This window comes from Gymnoscopelus microlampas (genome assembly GCF_963454915.1).
Source record: "Gymnoscopelus microlampas genome assembly, chromosome: 3".
In the NCBI taxonomy this organism is placed as follows: Eukaryota; Metazoa; Chordata; class Actinopteri; order Myctophiformes; family Myctophidae; genus Gymnoscopelus; species Gymnoscopelus microlampas.
Genome location: NC_139940.1, coordinates 22,648,610 through 22,666,562, shown reverse-complemented (window position 1 = coordinate 22,666,562; position 17,953 = coordinate 22,648,610). Strand labels below are relative to the sequence as shown.

The 17,953-nt window shown below is 41.2% G+C and overlaps 1 protein-coding gene across 2 annotated transcripts; it reads left to right on the top strand.

The window, feature by feature from the left end:
• The first annotated feature begins 3,683 nt into the window (after window positions 1-3,683).
• On the top strand, window positions 3,684-17,938 carry septin7b (septin 7b). Of its 2 annotated transcripts, XM_084051256.1 has the most exons (13): window positions 3,684-3,781; window positions 5,577-5,683; window positions 7,640-7,740; window positions 7,838-7,972; window positions 9,520-9,637; window positions 10,712-10,804; window positions 11,205-11,301; window positions 11,552-11,603; window positions 11,913-12,041; window positions 13,911-13,931; window positions 14,717-14,852; window positions 15,332-15,474; window positions 16,679-17,938. In XM_084051256.1, the coding sequence occupies exons 1-13, from the start codon at window positions 3,772-3,774 to the stop codon at window positions 16,716-16,718; spliced, it is 1,182 nt and encodes a 393-aa protein (XP_083907382.1). In that variant the 5' UTR covers window positions 3,684-3,771; the 3' UTR covers window positions 16,719-17,938. The 2 variants fall into 2 exon arrangements, with proteins under 2 accessions (XP_083907382.1, XP_083907383.1); XM_084051257.1 differs by lacking the exon at window positions 13,911-13,931.
• The last annotated feature ends 15 nt before the right edge of the window (window positions 17,939-17,953 follow it).

Here is a 17,953-nt window from a genome sequence, read left to right as displayed (position 1 = left end):
GTTATGATCGTGGACTTCATTAACGTTTTGGAAGTATTTTGACAAATACAGGGGGATCCCAAATATTGTGGTGTATCTTGAAGACTGCAGGCCCGTAGCAAGTTGCTGTAGCTACTCTGTCCTCAATCTGCAGACAAGACAACTACATATTCATTTGGGGGGTCCTTGACTTGACTTGACTGTTTAAGAACCACTGGTTTAAACAACATTAGGAAACAAGCCCAAAATAAGCAACTACCAATATTTAAAAGCAACTTTACAGAAAAAGAAGCCCAAAGTGGCTAATAAGCAGACATGGCAACCCTGCTCATGAACGACTAAATTCACTGTCGCGATAACTCGCCCAGACTGAAAGAATGTACAGACTGTCGCGAGAAGACGCCGTTGTCATTGTTGCCATGTCCACTTATTATAAGCGACTTTGGGCTTCTTTTTCTTTGATTGATTGATTGATTGAATACTTTATTAGCAGTTTGCAAAAAAATAGCACAGGAAAGGATTATACCCAAGAAAGCGCTATGGCTTGTTTCCATTAGGGTCCTTTGAACTCAATTCATCGAAATTCTATAAGTTGCTTGTAGATATTGTGGGTTGCGGTTTTTTTGGGCTTGTTTCTAAAGTGTAGTTGCTTATTTGGGCTTGTTTGGGCTAATTCATATTTAAACCAGTGGTTCTCAAAATATTTTCATGTCATGGACCCCCCAAGTATTTGTCCCTATAACCCCCGTCTGAAAATGTGTTGTGCCAGATTTGTGCTGTTTGAAGAATGTTTCAAAAAATCTTACAAATATTTCACATTTTATTTCAAGATTATTATTATTTTTAGATCTACAAGCTCACTCACAAAGCGTCGCAAGATCTGCTATTTTCAACGTTCCGACGTGCTCATGAGGCCTACAATAGTCGCTTCTTTGAGGCTTGTTTTCATAGACCCGGTCGCTTATTTCTCCCACGCAAAGTCTGGCAACGCTGGCCCGTTGTTCTTCCTCGTGCGATTCACGAACAGACGTGCGCTGGTTTCGGGGCGTGCGCTTCGTCTCCACCATCTCCCTTACGTACATTTTACTGCGTAGCCAAAGCAAAGTAGCAAAGAGAGAAGGGGAATGTCGGGTTGTGAATGATCGGTTTTTTGAGGCGGCAGGGAACGTCAACATTATGGGTGAGAGACTTTAGCTTGTCTACCGTGTCACTAGATATGGATAAAACGTCGCTGTTAAGCAGTAGCTATACTAAATGTTGTTTTAGCACCAGAGTGCAGCTTTAAGGGAGTTTGTCTTTGCATAGTATTTAAGCCACTAACAGTTGTCCAGAGCAACCAACGCCCAGTCGTCCCCCAACCACTTGGATCTGTAGCTAAAGCTAGCCTAAATGTTAGCTTAGCTGCTAACCTAACGGGAGTGTCATTTCCTGTCTTTCTTTAGCTAGCTTTCTGTTATACACTGTTGTGTTTGTGGTACTTGCTGCTCTTTACACTGTTAAAGTTACGCTTAAGCTGCTGTTGGGTGTTTCAAGGGTGTCCCCTGGCTAAGTTAACTTAGTTAAGTGTGTTGGGTTAAACGGCTAACATTAATGGCAACTTGTCTCCTCAGCTTGAGAGCTAACGACATTTGCTAAACGTAGCTACACCATGGTTGCTAACAACGCAACGTTATGAGTTACTTGGCTGATTCTGGTTTATTTTTGGTGAGATAACCAGAATAAAAAAAAAATCTGACTGGGTTAGTCAGTGCAAAACGGTTCAAAAGCTGGATGTTTAGATCTGTATTTTCCTTGATCTGTGTGTGTGTGTGTGTGTGTGTGTGTGTGTGTGTGTCTGTCTGTCTGTCCCTCGTTCACTCTGTGCGTGCGTGATTGTGCGTGTGTGAGTTGTGCATCAAAACGAGAAAGTGTTCCTATGATTTAGGAAAAGATCTGGAGGTTAGAGATTCCATTTAATCTGGATTATGCTGGATCTCCTTTTGTCCATGTTTTCACTTTATAAATCCCTGTCCTTTGATTGATCTCCTACTCACTCGGCACACTCAACCTGTTTTTCAAGAAAATTGTGTGCTGTTGATGAGGAACTCATTATTAAACTCATCATCCTCCACCTCTGTTTCAGTCTTACACCTGTCACCACTTCCTCAGACGTGCTGTGACTGCTGTCAGACCTAACACCGAAACCAATAGTCATTTCAAAACTACATTCAGGATGTCCTCACAGTCTCACACATAACATTCTTCATCTTTGTTCAATTGCGATTGTGATATTTCTGCTGTCAAAGAGTAGGTCATGTTCACCACACTGATGCTGTAAAATGCAGCACATCCTGTCAGCTAGACACCATGTTCTATGGCAGTGGTTCTCAACCTTTTCAGGCCATGACCCCCCCAAAATAATCACATTTGAACTAGGGGCCCCCACCCTGTCAAGCACTTGAAATGCAGCAGTTGAGGCATTACATTTTGTTTGACCCTGTTCCACAGATAAATATTGTGAAAATAGTATATTTACAAGCGTGTGAGCTTGTAGGAAATCTTGGCTCTTTGGGGTGAGAAGAGTGGGCACTAGGGAAATCTGGACACCAAAACAGAGTGGGCACTAGGAAGAGTGAGCACTAGGAAAATCTGGGCACCATGAAGAGTGGGTACCAGGGAAATCTGGGCACCAAAACAGAGTGGGCACTAGGGAGCGTGTGCACAATTTCTTGAGAAGAGTGGGCACCAGGAAATATTATTTGACAATTTGGCTAATGTTTGACCAGTTTTTATAGCATAGTTTTGTTGATTACCTTTTTTTTTGGTCTTAAAAGTCCTTAAATTGTCATTTCACTGTCATCTGGGGACCCCCCCCCAAAAAAAAAATCATTTGGGGATCCCCGTGGTGGTCCCGACCCACAGGTTGAGAACCACTGTTCTATGGTAGCAGCATTAAAACTCATGGGCTGCTGTGGGGGAGAGATAGGTCAACGCCTAGCCTCCGGGCTAAGCAAACTAATGGTAAATGGGCCTTGCTTGATGGTGCCCGGCATTGACATTAAAAGACCTAGTGGACTGGAACATTGCATCACGCTAGCCAACTATCTGCACTTTTATCCTGGCCAAAGCGCGCATCATTTAACTTATTGACTTGATGGCTTGTGAGACTGATTCCAAAAACAGAATTGCTTTTTGTTTGTCAGATGTCTTGACTTTGTGTTCTCTCCTGTTTGTTTTATGACCCTGGAAATGCCGCCCTTTCTGCATGTTGGAAACAAAAAACAGCAGTGAGTATTGTGTTATTACTATTGTATTGTCTTTTTGCCCTACTTTCTTGTCTTTTTTAGCGGCGCTAGCCGCTCTATACCTTTAGGTATAGAGCGGATATTAGCCCTCTATACCTGGCTTTTGCGTCAACGTTCTGATTGGTCAGACACGTCAACAAAGTGATTGGTCAAGCTTCACGTGACACGTGGCTATAAACACATTATAAACACTTATTGATGACAAAATGTATCAAAGGCACCGCTACCTTCACACAGGTGTGATTTTTTTTTTGAATGACTGGACTACATAGAAAAGGATCTGCATTCCAGTTTAAGTAATAATAGCAATAGCTGTTGAGAGAAATGGAATAGTTTGCAACAAGTAGAGGATAACTTAATGTAATAATGTTACGATGCTCGTGATAAAGTTTGTGTTTTTCTTGCTACCTTTCAGCAACAAAAGAATCTGGAGGGATATGTGGGCTTTGCAAGCCTTCCCAACCAAGTGTACAGGAAGTCAGTGAAGAGGGGCTTTGAGTTCACCCTGATGGTTGTGGGTAAGAACACACGCTATACAGCCCTCACTTTTCCCTTGCTTTGTTTCAATCATTTCATTGTATTCATTGTGGTTGGCATTTTAAAGTCTTGTGCTGTGGTTTGTTTGTTATTTAGAGTGTGTGTGTGTGTGTGTGTGTGTGTGTGTGTGTGTGTGTGTGTGTGTGTGTGTGTGTGTGTGTGTGTGTGTGTCCGCACATGTGTTTGTACTGTTGTGTGTGTCAGGATGAAAGTGAGAGTATGCAGCCGCAGACATGTGTACATGTATCTGGATTGGTCACTGGTAACTGTTGTGAGTTGGTTCAGGAGGAGAACATCCCGGTTCCTTTAGTTGACTTAATCTTGACTTCAGCTCCTTGACTTCTCTTCCTCTCAGAACAGAAACATTTACATTAACTATATCCAGAACTGCCCTCTGCAAGTTAAAATACAAGCATTCTTCTGAAGCACTTGGATGTGGTGGTTGACACAAAGCCAAGACCTTCCTTGGCTAATCAGCCCCTGTTTGGAGGGAAAATGTTTCTTTGGGTCAAAACCATTTCCTGTGGTGAGATGAACAGAATGTGTCCCCGCCGCGCCTCTAAGAATAGCTCGTCTCCCATTGCGCGCCGTACAGTCAGCTTCTGTTTCAGCCTATTGGTTTACAGTGGCACTTATTAAACAGGACCAATTCTTTGTGTTGCACTCTCATCATTTTGTGTTACGAGCCGCATGCACGAGAAATGGTTCGTCTGTTGCAAAGCCCACATCCTTTGAATTAGCCTTATAAAGTAAATGAGCTGGATAAATGCTTTGGCCTGTTACAAATACATCCACTATTAGCCATTTAGCAGAATGTTAATACACAGAAATACATATGCATAGTGCATTCGTGTAGAAGTGACATCTCATTCAGAAAAAAAGGAAATGGTTGGAGTGATTTCACAAGTTTGAAAAAAAGGTAATGATAGCCTTTTTGGTGCTGTCACTGTCACTTTTCTTTAGTTTCTCAAGTCTTTTTTAGCATTACTTGCTCTCTCACATGCTTAATTTGCAACACCTTGCATCAGCAGGGTGGTGTGAAAGAAGAACGCTGAGAGAGGGAGAGCTAGAGCGGGAAGGTGCAGCACTCGGCAGCAATTGGCACGTCGCACCGTGCCTCACTGAGCACATGACACATCAACCCATTTAGTTCCATACAGCTCTGAGTGGTCCACCTCATGCCTCTTGCTTGTAATCATGTCACATACGCATCACGGTTAACATCCATGCAGTGGCACATTGTTACATGCACCATGTATGGACAATAAACTCAGCTGTTGCTGTGTGCAAACAGTTAACTTAAATACAACCATTTTAGTAAAGGGTGGCTCTTCAAATATTGACTCATGGCTACCAACCAGAGCGGACAGTCAGTGCCAGTGGTCATTTCCATCGGGCTAATGATCCCATTCATTGCGAGCTCGGAGACCAGGCACAGAATGGCTGGGCATGCTTGAGAAGCCCTGCAGACCGCACAGCGAGCCATTCACTGTGTTATGTTGTTGTCTTTGCCCTTAAACAAATGCCAGTGCCTCCTCAATTACACTGCATGGACTTTCAATTGTTTTTATGTTGGGTGATTCATTTATTGGTTTCCACTCCTATTGTAATGCCAATACTGATCTGTGATTTGGCGTAACAGAGGGGCAATTGATAACATGTATTTTTTATGAATTCACTTTTTTATCTTCATATGTGTAAGTGTCTTTACATAATGAGAGATGAGTTTTCCCCAAATCCTGATGTGGTTGCCCTCTCCTTTTTTTCTTTTTCCAGGTGAGTCGGGGCTGGGAAAGTCCACATTGATCAACTCTCTGTTCCTAACAGACCTGTATTCAGCAGAGTACCCTGGACCTTCACATCGAATTAAAAAGACTGTACAGGTAGAGTACAAGTAAAGCTGCATTTGACCTATTACACTGCTGCTTTTGGGCAGATTTAGTCTTTAGTCAAATGATTGCTTAACTAGAGCTTGTAAAACGATCACGCCATGTATCCAGCTCCTAGAGAGGATTGAGACATTGCCAGGATAGCTTATGCCATCCACCATTGTGCTAGTGTGCAATGTGCTAAATACAGATACACAGAGGTGAAACTCCTTCCAGTGTTCCAGCACTGCACTGCAGTGAGCTGAAAGAGCTTATGTGCCGAAAAATTGGCGTATCCCTTTACGCCTCCAAGGCCAATATGTTCCTAACCACAGATCATGACATTCCGTGAAGCTCACGAGTAGGTGAAAGTTGAAGCATTTGGCTTATGCTCTGCATTTGAGATTTAGACAATCACTTCAGGTTATTATCCCTGTTTTTTGTTCTAGCAGTTGGCGAGTGATCATGTCTTAATGTTTATCTTTCCTAATTACATAACACGGCCCAGAAGCCTGAGTGTTTCAAGTGCCATACACTCAACGTGGTCTGTCTGGTTCCTGGCTCACAACACTGCTATTTCCAGATGCTCATTTGCTCCTCTGGTTCATCAACATAGTTGGCTAATAGCACAGTATTGCAGTGCATGTCGGCACACGTTGCCCAGGCCCAGCGTCATTGTTTTTTGTGTCATGTACACATGTACATGCCATGCAAGGGCAGGGACATCTGATGGAGGGACAGATTGGGACTATAAAGCTAGCTAGTCATAGTCATGCCTAATTCATACTTCATCGTACGATGGGCGCGACACATTGTGAGTTTCTAGATCTGCTATTTTTGGCATGGGAAACCATTGTACGATTACGGGTTCATTCAGACCGGAAGATAAAATATATTTCTAGTTGCTTGAGTCATTTTGGTTGCTGTGTGTTGCGATGGGAGAAAAGTGTTCATTCGCGTGCTCAACTAATCGCCTCTTGCTTGTTGTCAGTCACTTCACATACATGGAAACTGTACCAAATTGTATAAATTTCATGACTAAAATGTATCAATACAATCTAAGGTTGGACGATATGGCGAATATATTGGTTGTTTTTATTGGCCGATTCTTTTGGCCGATATTTGTCATTTTATTTTGCTAAATAAATGTATCCTAATGGTCTGCCTCCTCCTTTAGACACGCGACCCGCTGTACGGTGAAGTATAACTCGAGCTTAAAGGACTGGGAGCTGTTCTCACATTATTGCTTTTCTAGCGTGAATATATCGGCGAACGGCGATTTTTGGGCCAACAATGGCCGATAGGAATATTTTGGCATTTCGCCCCAACTTAATTCAATCAAGCTGTCAAAAACACATCGACTGTATTTTTCTCCGTCCTGGCAGATGGTTCAATTTGTACACTCTGAGTTACAAAAACACCCAAAATGGCTCTTTTAAGAGCCACCTGCTCATTACTATTGAACATAATTTGTATTTCTATATTATTTATGAGCAGCCTCTGTAAAGGCTTGTGTGTTGTCTTTCCCGTGTTGCTGGTTCCTCGTCGGTTGGAGCTGGATCAATCAAGGAGTCAAGTTGCCATCTTCAGAGTAGCATATAGTATCCTACAGAACAACTTCAACGATGATTGGCTGTGGTGACGCAAAGGGTCAAGTGGGGGGGGGGGCGAACGTTGCCTCAGTTGGGATTTTCCAGCTGCAGCGAAGATACTGAAGTGCTGAATCGATGTGTTCACGTCGCCCCATTCGCTTAGTTCACGGCGCCACTCGATGCAACGCTGCACCAAGTCGTGTCTTTGCATTTACTGTATGTAATCAAGCCACTAAAACAAATATTTTCGTGTCTGGTGAGAACACAAGGTGTGTTCTCACAAGGATACTGTAAATCCAATGTTACCTTTTATTTTTAAAAAAATCATATGTTGACTGAATAAGAATTCCAATGATTTTATGTCCTTTCTCTGTCCTAGGTGGAGCAATCCAAAGTGTTAGTAAAGGAAGGCGGCGTCCAGCTACTGCTCACAATAGTCGACACCCCAGGTTTTGGAGATGCTGTCGACAACAGCAACTGGTAAAGAGCGCCTACATTTTGTACCATTAATCACTGGTCAATTTGGCATGTGGGTGGTTTCAGTTTCCTGACTATGGATGTAATTTGCATTGTGCAGCTGGCAGCCAGTCATCGACCATATAGACAGCAAGTTTGAGGACTACCTGAACTCAGAGTCACGGGTGAACAGGCGACAGATGCCCGATAGCCGAATCCATTGCTGCCTCTACTTCATCGCCCCCTCGGGCCACGGGTGAGTCTGGTAGTAGCATTGCCTTGAAATAGCTCTCACCTTCTGATGCACTCGGACACATCATCATGTTCAGGATTGTCCACTGGAGTAAAAAATATAGCCTATCACTTCTCTGGAGCAGCTCAGTGGCCTCCAGTAGAAGGCTGTGATAGTACTTGGCAGCTCCTAGTCGAGTGTGTGAATGTGTTTATTGTGCAACCCTCCGGGAGGCCATTGTAAATTGTGTGTTCCAAGTCAGCTGGCCCGGTGAAGTCAGGGTTAATAATGATCTCACACGAGGCATTCAGAGACAGAGATGAGATTGCAGTATCTGTAGCAGATGATAGTAATGCCTAAATGTTTTATAAAGTGTTGACTATGAGAAATGTTTTATAGATTTTCTTTTATTAGTCCCAGTCAGCCAAACCTTCTGTAGTTGTACGGCAGCTCTGCTATTACAGCGCTGAAGAGTCACTGACTCACTATATGAAAGAGGCTGTACACATTTTGCTTTGGTGCTTGCCTGCTTGGGTCTCTTTCAGGAGGTGTGCATGTGGCTGGTTGTAATGTGAATCACGTGTAGAGTTTCTGAATTTGAGTGCATGTAAATGCACAGCTCTGCACTAGCCACTTGCACAGTAAAATCCTCAGTGTTAATTTAGCCATCCATTTGATCCAGTGATGAAGCCTATGTCCTTTCTTTCTCTCTCTCTCTCCCCCCCTCCCTTTCTCCCTCCCTCCAATCTTTCTTTCTTCCTCCATCCCTCCAACCTCAATCTGTGTCCTCTATAAGACATTGTGTGTACTGTGTACAAGCCTGCTCTCTGTACCCGGACAAGCAGCACTCTAGCATTGAGGATGGTCAGCATATGCTTACTGCTAACACAAACACACACTCTCATGCACCAGCTGACCGCTCTCTCACACGAACCACAGTAACCTCATGTTACTCAGAGCAAGCCTCAGTACAGACAATCTGGATATTGAGCAGCAAACTGTATTCTGCTCTGTGTGTTCCCTGGAGTTCTTTTTGAGGAATCCATTAGTCACTTTTAAAAATGGCTGAATCAGACAGGTCCATTTGGACTAACTGAATTTTACGAGTATGGTTACTGTGAGCTCCGGCAAGCAATGCTGAGCTTTTGGTTTCACATGTGTGCCACGACAGGGTTCAAGATCTATAGTTAGCTTCTTCATTGAGTGCTATGAACAGTCATTTATTAATTCCACTGTCACATCAGAACATCTTTAATCCCCTAGCTTGTCAATGTATTGTCATTGCTGCTTGAATAAGAGTTCAAAACACTAAGAGGTCTTTATGCACATAGCCATTCTTATTGTCTTAAAGCCTAATAAATGTATGGCTATTGATAAATAAGCATTATTATTTTTTGCTATTATACAGTGACTTTCTGTCTAAATCTTGGCTTTGTTGTACCTGACACAAAGAATCATTATGCATTATTTGTTGTTCTCCCTCCCCAGCCACTATGACCATGATAAAATAATGATAAAATAAAGTTAGTATCCAAACCTGTTTACAAGCCTGTGCCTTTGTGTCCCTGCAGCCTGAAGCCTCTAGACATTGAATTCATGAAACGGTTGCATGAGAAAGTTAACGTCATTCCGCTGATCGCCAAAGCAGACACCCTCACCCCAGAGGAGTGCACACAGTTCAAGAAGCAGGTGAGTGGTTTTGAACAAAGCCCAGACAAGAAATGATTTAGCTATTTAACCACTTCCTATACCAGGGGCGGCAACCTTTTCGGGAACATGAGCACCCAGTGTCAGACAGTGAAAACACCATTGCTTATCTTATTATAGTCTGCTAATTAGAATAAATACAAGCATAGAATAAGTATAATTTAATAATTAAACCTAACAAAGAATGAGTCAAGAATTAAATATGAACAATAAAGGTAAGGTAATACATTCTGACTATCTGGGGAGACATTGTTTTTTTTTTGCACATCAAACCATAATTGTGAATGATGGTTGTGTTTGGTCAACTCAATTGATCACCCAAGAAGCCCAATCTAATCACCTGGCAGGTCAAAAAGAGCTGACCTGCAAGAAGCTCAGAACGGGTCACGATGTGCCGGGGTTAATGTGGTTAACGATTGTGGCAGGATGCATTTGTTTTTGTGATTATATGCACACGTGACATTACTAGATGTAAGGCTCTTCTGATTAAAGAGCAGCCTCTGGAGTAGTGTGGTTTTTATGTAATTGTTTAGTTTAAAAAAAAAAGAAACTGGAGAGAACAAAGAGGGCTCTCATAACTAGCTCCTTGGGTGCCAGAAGAGTTGGCCCAGAAACTCTCCATTTTTAATACCCGATGATTAGTTCTGATTTATCAGAATAAGCAGACCGATTGGTAAAACATCTGACCATGGTCATTTGAAATTGATTTGTGTAGGGCAGATCTGGATAACACTTCTGTGTACAGTAAATATGCTTCTGACAGCAGGAGCTAACGTGAGTGAACGTGATGATGTGCTCTAAAGGGCCTGTTATACTTGGTTGTGCAACAAAAATAGTAGATCTATAAGCTCACTATGCATTACGCTGTGTGTGGGTCGGCTTCATTGTTTCAGTAAGCAACACCGGCGGAACTAAGAATGCATCACCCTTTAGGAACCATTGTTTCATAGACCATGTCATCTTTTTTTCTAATTCATGTGTCCAAACTTGCATTGGTTGGGTTGTGATTGAAAGAAATCTAAGAGACCATTCTCTCTGTCCACATTCTGCCCACAGATCATGCGGGAAATCCAAGAGCACAAAATCAAAATCTATGAGTTCCCAGAGACCGACGACGAGGAAGAGAACAGGCTGGTGAAGAAGATAAAGGTAGGTGACTTGCGAGGTCTACACACCACGTTACAAAGTGTTGCTTACTGTTAAGTCTAATTCATATTTTGTTGTACAGCAAAAATCACATGTTTTACATTAACACGTTTTTCATACTGCATATTTGTTCAAAGTATAGTTTAGCCTTTATATTCAGAGTAGCGAATTAAGATCAACCAAAGGCTGCATCATTTAGGCTGTTTCTCTATTCTACCAACTTCTACTTGTTGTTGTACTGTTGTAGAGGTGCTATTCTGTTTCTAAATATCGGTATTTCAGAAAGGACAAAAACTTGTGGTGAATTTTGGGATCAGCCAAATGTTATTTTGGGATCAACCAAATGTTTATCAGCTAAACTTAATTTCCTCCCTTGGTCACGCGTTACTGTTTTTTGTTTCAGGACAAGTTGCCACTGGCTGTAGTGGGAAGTAACACCATCATGGAGGTGAATGGCAAGAGGGCCAGGGGAAGACAGTACCCCTGGGGTGTGGCAGAAGGTAAGACGAGAATGGACAACGGTGTACTTACCACTTGCTTTAATGCAAGTCGAATATAGAAAGTAAACACATTCAACTATAGAAATGGTAATACAAATAAGGCACCTTTAACCTTACACAGCAGCTAGTCCCACAAGATCACAGATCCATCAGTCTGAGAACCACTGATTTAGACTATTTTCTTTTCATGTTAAATGGCCAAGTGAATTAATTAAGATTGTGATGCATTTGTTTTTTCGTCCTTGATCAGTTGAAAACGGTGACCACTGTGACTTCACCATCCTCAGAGACATGCTCATCAGGTAATGACAAATCATTGCTCTCATCCCAAAATGAACAAAGGGAGTAAACCATAGATTATGCTTGGGGCTGTGTAGTTGAATATTAAAGTCTCAATAACTATATACACCGGTAGACACTTTAACATCCGCCTTTTCCTGCTGAATAAACTACCAGAGGAAGCATCAGTGAACTGTGTGGGTACACTGTAAAACTTTTGAGTGTACGAATGTAACCAGAGCGGCTGAGAATAGCGCAACAAAATATGAATCGGGCTTTAGAGAGTTTTTCTCACCCACTGTTCTGATTCTCTCTCTGTGGTGTCTCTCCAGAACTCACATGCAGGACCTGAAGGACGTCACCAACAACGTCCACTATGAAAACTACCGCAGCAGGAAGCTAGCTGCAGTCACCTACAATGGAGTGGATAACAACAGGGCCAAGGGTCAACTGTCCACTAAGTAAGTCCTTGACTGATGTTATTTGGCTAGAAAGGGGGGTTGTTGTTAAGTACATGGCAAACATTTACCAGCAACTTCAAGCCTACCAAGATTTTCAGAACAACATGGGACGTCTAAAACGGTTGATGGTGACTTGCCAAATTGTCTGGTAGAGTAGATTAGTGGTTCCCAACGGGTGTGCAGGGGTCACACTGGTTTGACACGTCCAGGTGTGACTTTTTGTTTGGGACTTTGTGACAACCACACATTATTATTGCAATATAATGTATTGCATTTTTTTCTTACTATATGCGCATACTCATTTACCAATACAAAGGCAAATGCTGTGTACTAAAGAAATATATTTTAATAGCTTTCAACCTGGTGTCCCTATTTTGGGCATGTTATTATAGGTAAACATATAAACAAATTATATAAATTGTTTTTTGTTTTTAATGTTTGCACAATTTAGTAGTTCAATTTAGTAAAAAAATAGTTCTACGACCTCACAATGCGTCATGGTGTGACATGTTGAGAGCTTGTAGATCGGCTATTGTCCCTATGAATACAGGTGTGCCTTGAGATTTTGAATTGTTTATTTGTGTGCCTTGCGCATAAAATGTTTGAAAACCACTGGAGTAGACCACCTTACCAGGCAGGCATCAGGATAAATTGCCACTTGTCGGCCTAATGCGGGTAAATGTAGTGGTGATGATTTTCTACTTTATCTGACACTTTGACACAGCCATCCATTGTTTGGAGACTCTTGTCTGTTTTGAAATCTGATTAGTATAGCTACTGGCGAAATTGTTTGCAGAATTGTAGAATTTATTGACCTAATGTTTTCTGTTAAGCCCTTTTTCAAAATGTTGATTTATTTCCATGTTCAGGAACTACACCTAATTGCATGCTATTAATGTATGGCCGTGGTTCTCAAACTTTTTATTTTCAAGTACTAACGTAACTCTGAGAGTGTACAAATTGAACCAAATGGACCTGGTACACTCAGAGTTACAGACCTGTAAAGGTCCTGGACACCACTTTGAGAACCACTGATGTATGGTGTCAGTGTTCTGGCTTTGAAGACATTAGTTCTCTTGATCTTTACTGTTTATGTTTGATTTGAGCCAGAGTTTCAAGACACTGACATTTTTGTCCTGGGCAACTGAACATGCTAGGAAACTATGTGTTGGATTGCACTGTTTAGTTAGTACAGTTGGATTAATTGTTTTCCAGAATGTAGATAAGAGAGAAATCTGCTATATGACGTGTTTAAACATATACATTAGTCAGCTTATGACCAAAGCCTGTGCTGTTTTCACATTATTTAATCATTCAGATCTATTCTACCTAGGTAGATACTATAGGTAATTGCTGTTCCTGGTTAGCAGATGCTTTTCCACAGTGTTTTCTGTTTATCACATGGTTTTTGTCTTGTGTTAGGCATGTGACATTCATAATGGATGTTGCTATTGTAGTCAACCTATCATTCAATTACATTCGTTGCATACAAACAAGATCTTCATTTGAAATGGTTGCTCAAAAGGGGACATTTTGCTGCTTTCGAGTAACGGCTATCGCTCGCCAAGCTAAAACTGTCTTTATTGCTGAATAGCACTAGCAGCCTCATAATGCTGTCTTAACACACAGCTAAGCTTATTAAATACACTACTAATATATTAATTATATTAGTTGATAACGGTCTCAAAAGAGACATTGGTATTTTTGTTCCTAAGCATTGGCTTTATTCCAATTCACAGTGGAAAATCTAGTTTGAATCTTAGACCTTGATTGGTAGTAGTAGTTTAGACGGTAGTTCTTCTGTTTTATTCTAGTGCATGGTCTCATCACTGCATGCTATGTGTGTATTTGTGTGTGTTTGTTTTTTAGACATGACACAGTTGAAGGAATGTAAGTGGTCATTTTTTTTGTTTGTCGTTTCAGACCCTTGTTTAAGGTGTTTTCTTGTTTGTAGCCCGCTTCTATTATCTCCCTTTGTACCATCCAGAATGTTCTCTTTTAATGTTCCCCGTTGTATAATTTGGCATCCTTTCTTCTAATGGTACTCTTTGTACCATTTGACATTCTCTCTTCTATTATGCCCCTTTGCATCCTCTTTTTACCACTCTTATTGTTCTGCATTCCCCTTATCTTCCACTCTTGGTCGATGTTTTCATGGAACCATCACAAGGAAAATCAGTTGGGAATCAATTTCTGCACTTAAATTATGCCAGTTCTTTAGGTGTCTGTGTGCCTTTGTACTTCTTGGGTTTCTATCCACCTCCAGCCATCACCATTAGTCCAGTCTAACAACATCCATGCTAACTCTGCAAATGGAACTAGCTTGATCATCACTAACATTTAAAGCAAACCTTTGCTTATGCGCTTTACAGTTCAAAGGTTTCTTCTTTGCTTCAGCTTTTCGGTCCTCATGCTCCCACAGGCCTGGTCGTTTGGTAGGGTGTCCTTAACCCTGTCCCAGCCCTCCTGGGTCCTGTCACTCCTACAGCCCTCCTCTCGCACCGTGTCCCTTCAACTACTCCTACATGTTGCATCTATCCTGGGAAAGAAGGGCCAGTGTTCACTGTTTACAATAATTATGTACCATCTAACTGGTGAGGAGGTCACTGGTGATGCGCTCTAGTGCATGTCTGATGCTGACTCTGTATATGTGTGTGTCTCTTCCCCTTTTGCAGGAGCCCCTTGGCTCAAATGGAGGAGGAGAGGAGAGATCACGTGACCAAGATGAAGAAGATGGAGATGGAGATGGAGCAGGTGTTCGAGATGAAAGTCAAAGAGAAAGTGCAGAAGTTGAAAGACTCGGAGGCAGAGGTAAAACAAATGTTACCGTAGTTAGTCACTGTCTGTTCTGTCTGTCTTTACTTGGGTGGGGATGCACTCTGTTAGTGTCTAGCTGATAATGTGATGTTCTGCTGAACACTTCTATTTGTGTTTGAGAGTTATTGAGAGGGGGTCTAGTTGGATTTTGTTTCTACATGTGATTATTAGCACATTGATTTAAATATTTGATTATAAAATTGTGAGAATGTTTTTATAATGTACACAATGATTGTTGACTGTTGGCTCATATTTGTGTGCATTCACTCATGGTGTCCACAAATCTGTTTGAAATATGCATACATTTAGGGCAAACAAATCTAACCTATAAGGCATATATCATTCCCCTCAACCGATGCTGCTGTCTGTTACACAGTAAAATCCTTAGTATCGATTTAACTCAGAAGAGTAGAAATGTAAGCGTCCATTTGTGAACAAGTGTTAACTGTGTATCCTCATTCCTGTCCCTGCAGCTGCAGCGGCGTCATGAGCAGATGAAGAAGAACTTGGAGGCCCAGCACAAGGAGCTGGAGGAGAAGAGGCGTCAGTTTGAGGAGGACCGGGCCAACTGGGAGGCGCAGCAGCGCCTGGAACAGCAGAGACTTGATGCCTCCAGGTACGGAGGAGGCATACTTAGAAAAAAGAAAAAGGAATCCTGGTGTCCGTTTCATCACAGACGACAACAACACTGTTTATTTCAATTAATAGATTTCATGGTATCATGATTGAATTGGTATCAGAGAAACGCTGTAAAAAGGGAGGATCCGAAACCATAAAATGAGTCTTTATGCCACACTAAAGCGGTGACCTCACCCCTGGAATATAGGTGTAAAAGCTGATGAGGGTAAAACAAAGACAAAATATTGCTTATATAGTAGCTCGTGTAGCTTTATGTTTTTTTTCCTGTTTAAGTGTTGCAAAATAAACCTATAGGAAGCAGTAGATTAAACTGAAGTATATCTTTTGATAGACACCTCAGCGGAATCTCTACCAATCACAGCCTTTTATTTTCGCAAATGAACGGACAGGCCACTCACTGCCCCTTCCTGGGGATGAAGCCTGGACTCAAGGGAAGGAAGTAGCTTTCTTGTATAGCCTTGGGGAGATTAGCTCCAGTGATGCTTAAGGCTGCACAATTATTCGTAAAAGATCACGATTCATACATCTTTGCGATCTCATGACTTGATTATTTGCTTCTGAACAGTCCCAGTTACACTGTCAATCAAACTTGCACGATGTAAAGCAAAACATGCAGTTAATTCAACATTAATGCCATGCAACTCAATTTGTGTAAAAACACATTCCTATTTCTCTTTGACAGCCTCTGCCTTGTGTAGTAATCTGACACGGCACGTATTGACGGACGTAGAAAGACAAATGAGCAATATCCTACTCGGACTAGCGCTGCTATATTGGGTCACGGCTGAGATTCATCCCACTAGTTGATGTGTGGTAGTAGGATAGAAATAAGAATACTCATATCAAACTATGAAGATTTGGTTCCTCCATCTTTTCTTAGACAATTGTGCCACCATGTGTTGGTTCAACTGCCTAGCACATACTGTATGTACTACAAATGAACACTGAAGACATTTGATTAGTTTAAGTGTAAAATACCATTATCAATACCAATATCCACTGATAACCTATACAAATGTTGCTCCCAGGAATGTGTGTCTGCCATAATGCATGTATATCACCAGATGTTTTTCTGTGCAAAAATAGGCTTTCCATCCCAGAGAGATAATAAGTACATTTTAAACATTTACTTTTTTTAAGATGACACGGTAAACATTGTTTGTATCTTTCACTTCCCACAGGACTCTGGAGAAAAACAAAAAGAAAGGCAAGATCTTTTAAAAGCCAGTCAGTGGGGCCGCCTCATGACACCCCATGCCAACATTGCCAGTCGGGACACCAGTGTGTGGCACTGCCCCCAACCCCCCCTTCCACTCTCCTGTCCCTCTCTTTCTAATGTACCGCCACCACAACTGTGGTCCTGCTCCCAGCCACTAGAGGGGGGAGGTCTGCATGTACTGTCAGAACCACCACCAGAGAGCTCCGTAGTTGCCTCGGGACTCATCCAAGGAATGTGTTTACCGTAACAACAACAAAAGATTACATAATACCATTTTAGAAAAGCCAAACCCATATTATTATTATTATTATTATTGTTGTTATTATTATTGTTATTACTGAATACTGTCCGAAACCCACCCCACCTCCCTGCTGCTCCATTTTTCTTTCCCAAGGTTGCTATTTAATTAATGATGTCTACGTTTTTATGCAGAGCAACTAATTAAAACACACACACAGACACACACAATATGTCTAACTGTTGTACAATCATATTCCGGTGAGTTGTTTACTGAGCAGGTATAAAGAAAGGTGTGTGTGTGTGTATATATATATATATATATATATATATATATATATATATATATATATATATATATGTATATACACACACATACACACCGGATCTTCTATGAGGTATTAAATAGAGAAAATGAAAAGGCATTAACTACATTTTTATTGTTTTTAGTGTAACAGGTTAATCGTATCCTCCTACCATTTATGTGACGCAGACTAATATGAAACTGTATCAATGCAACATCTGAGGAAACGTGGAACTAAAAACAGCAAAAATGCACCTTGGGCTTTGATAAAACACCTGAAGTTTTTTTATTTTCCTTTTTTCTCCAAAAATGTAACTCTTTCTTTACTTCTGTTTAGCTACTTCCACTAGCCTCGGACCACCATTTATAACTTCATAAGTGTTATATTTCAGTTTAGTTTATTTTTATATATAAATATATCTACCGAGCCAGCTGAAGTAAAACATTTTGTAATATTAAGAGAACGATAAAGTGGTTTCTGCTGCAGAGCAGCTGTTTCATATAGATTCAGTGAGCCAGGACGAGAATATTTCGGTAAATCTGCACAATTGAGATCAGTGGGATTTGAATAAAATACAACACCACATTTTGCTTTGGCTATGTACTCCATCTCTGTATTTTTAATTTTATTTTTCATTCGTATTGTACAAAGTCACTTAATAAACCTGTGATGATACCAAAGTGTTGAAAGGATTG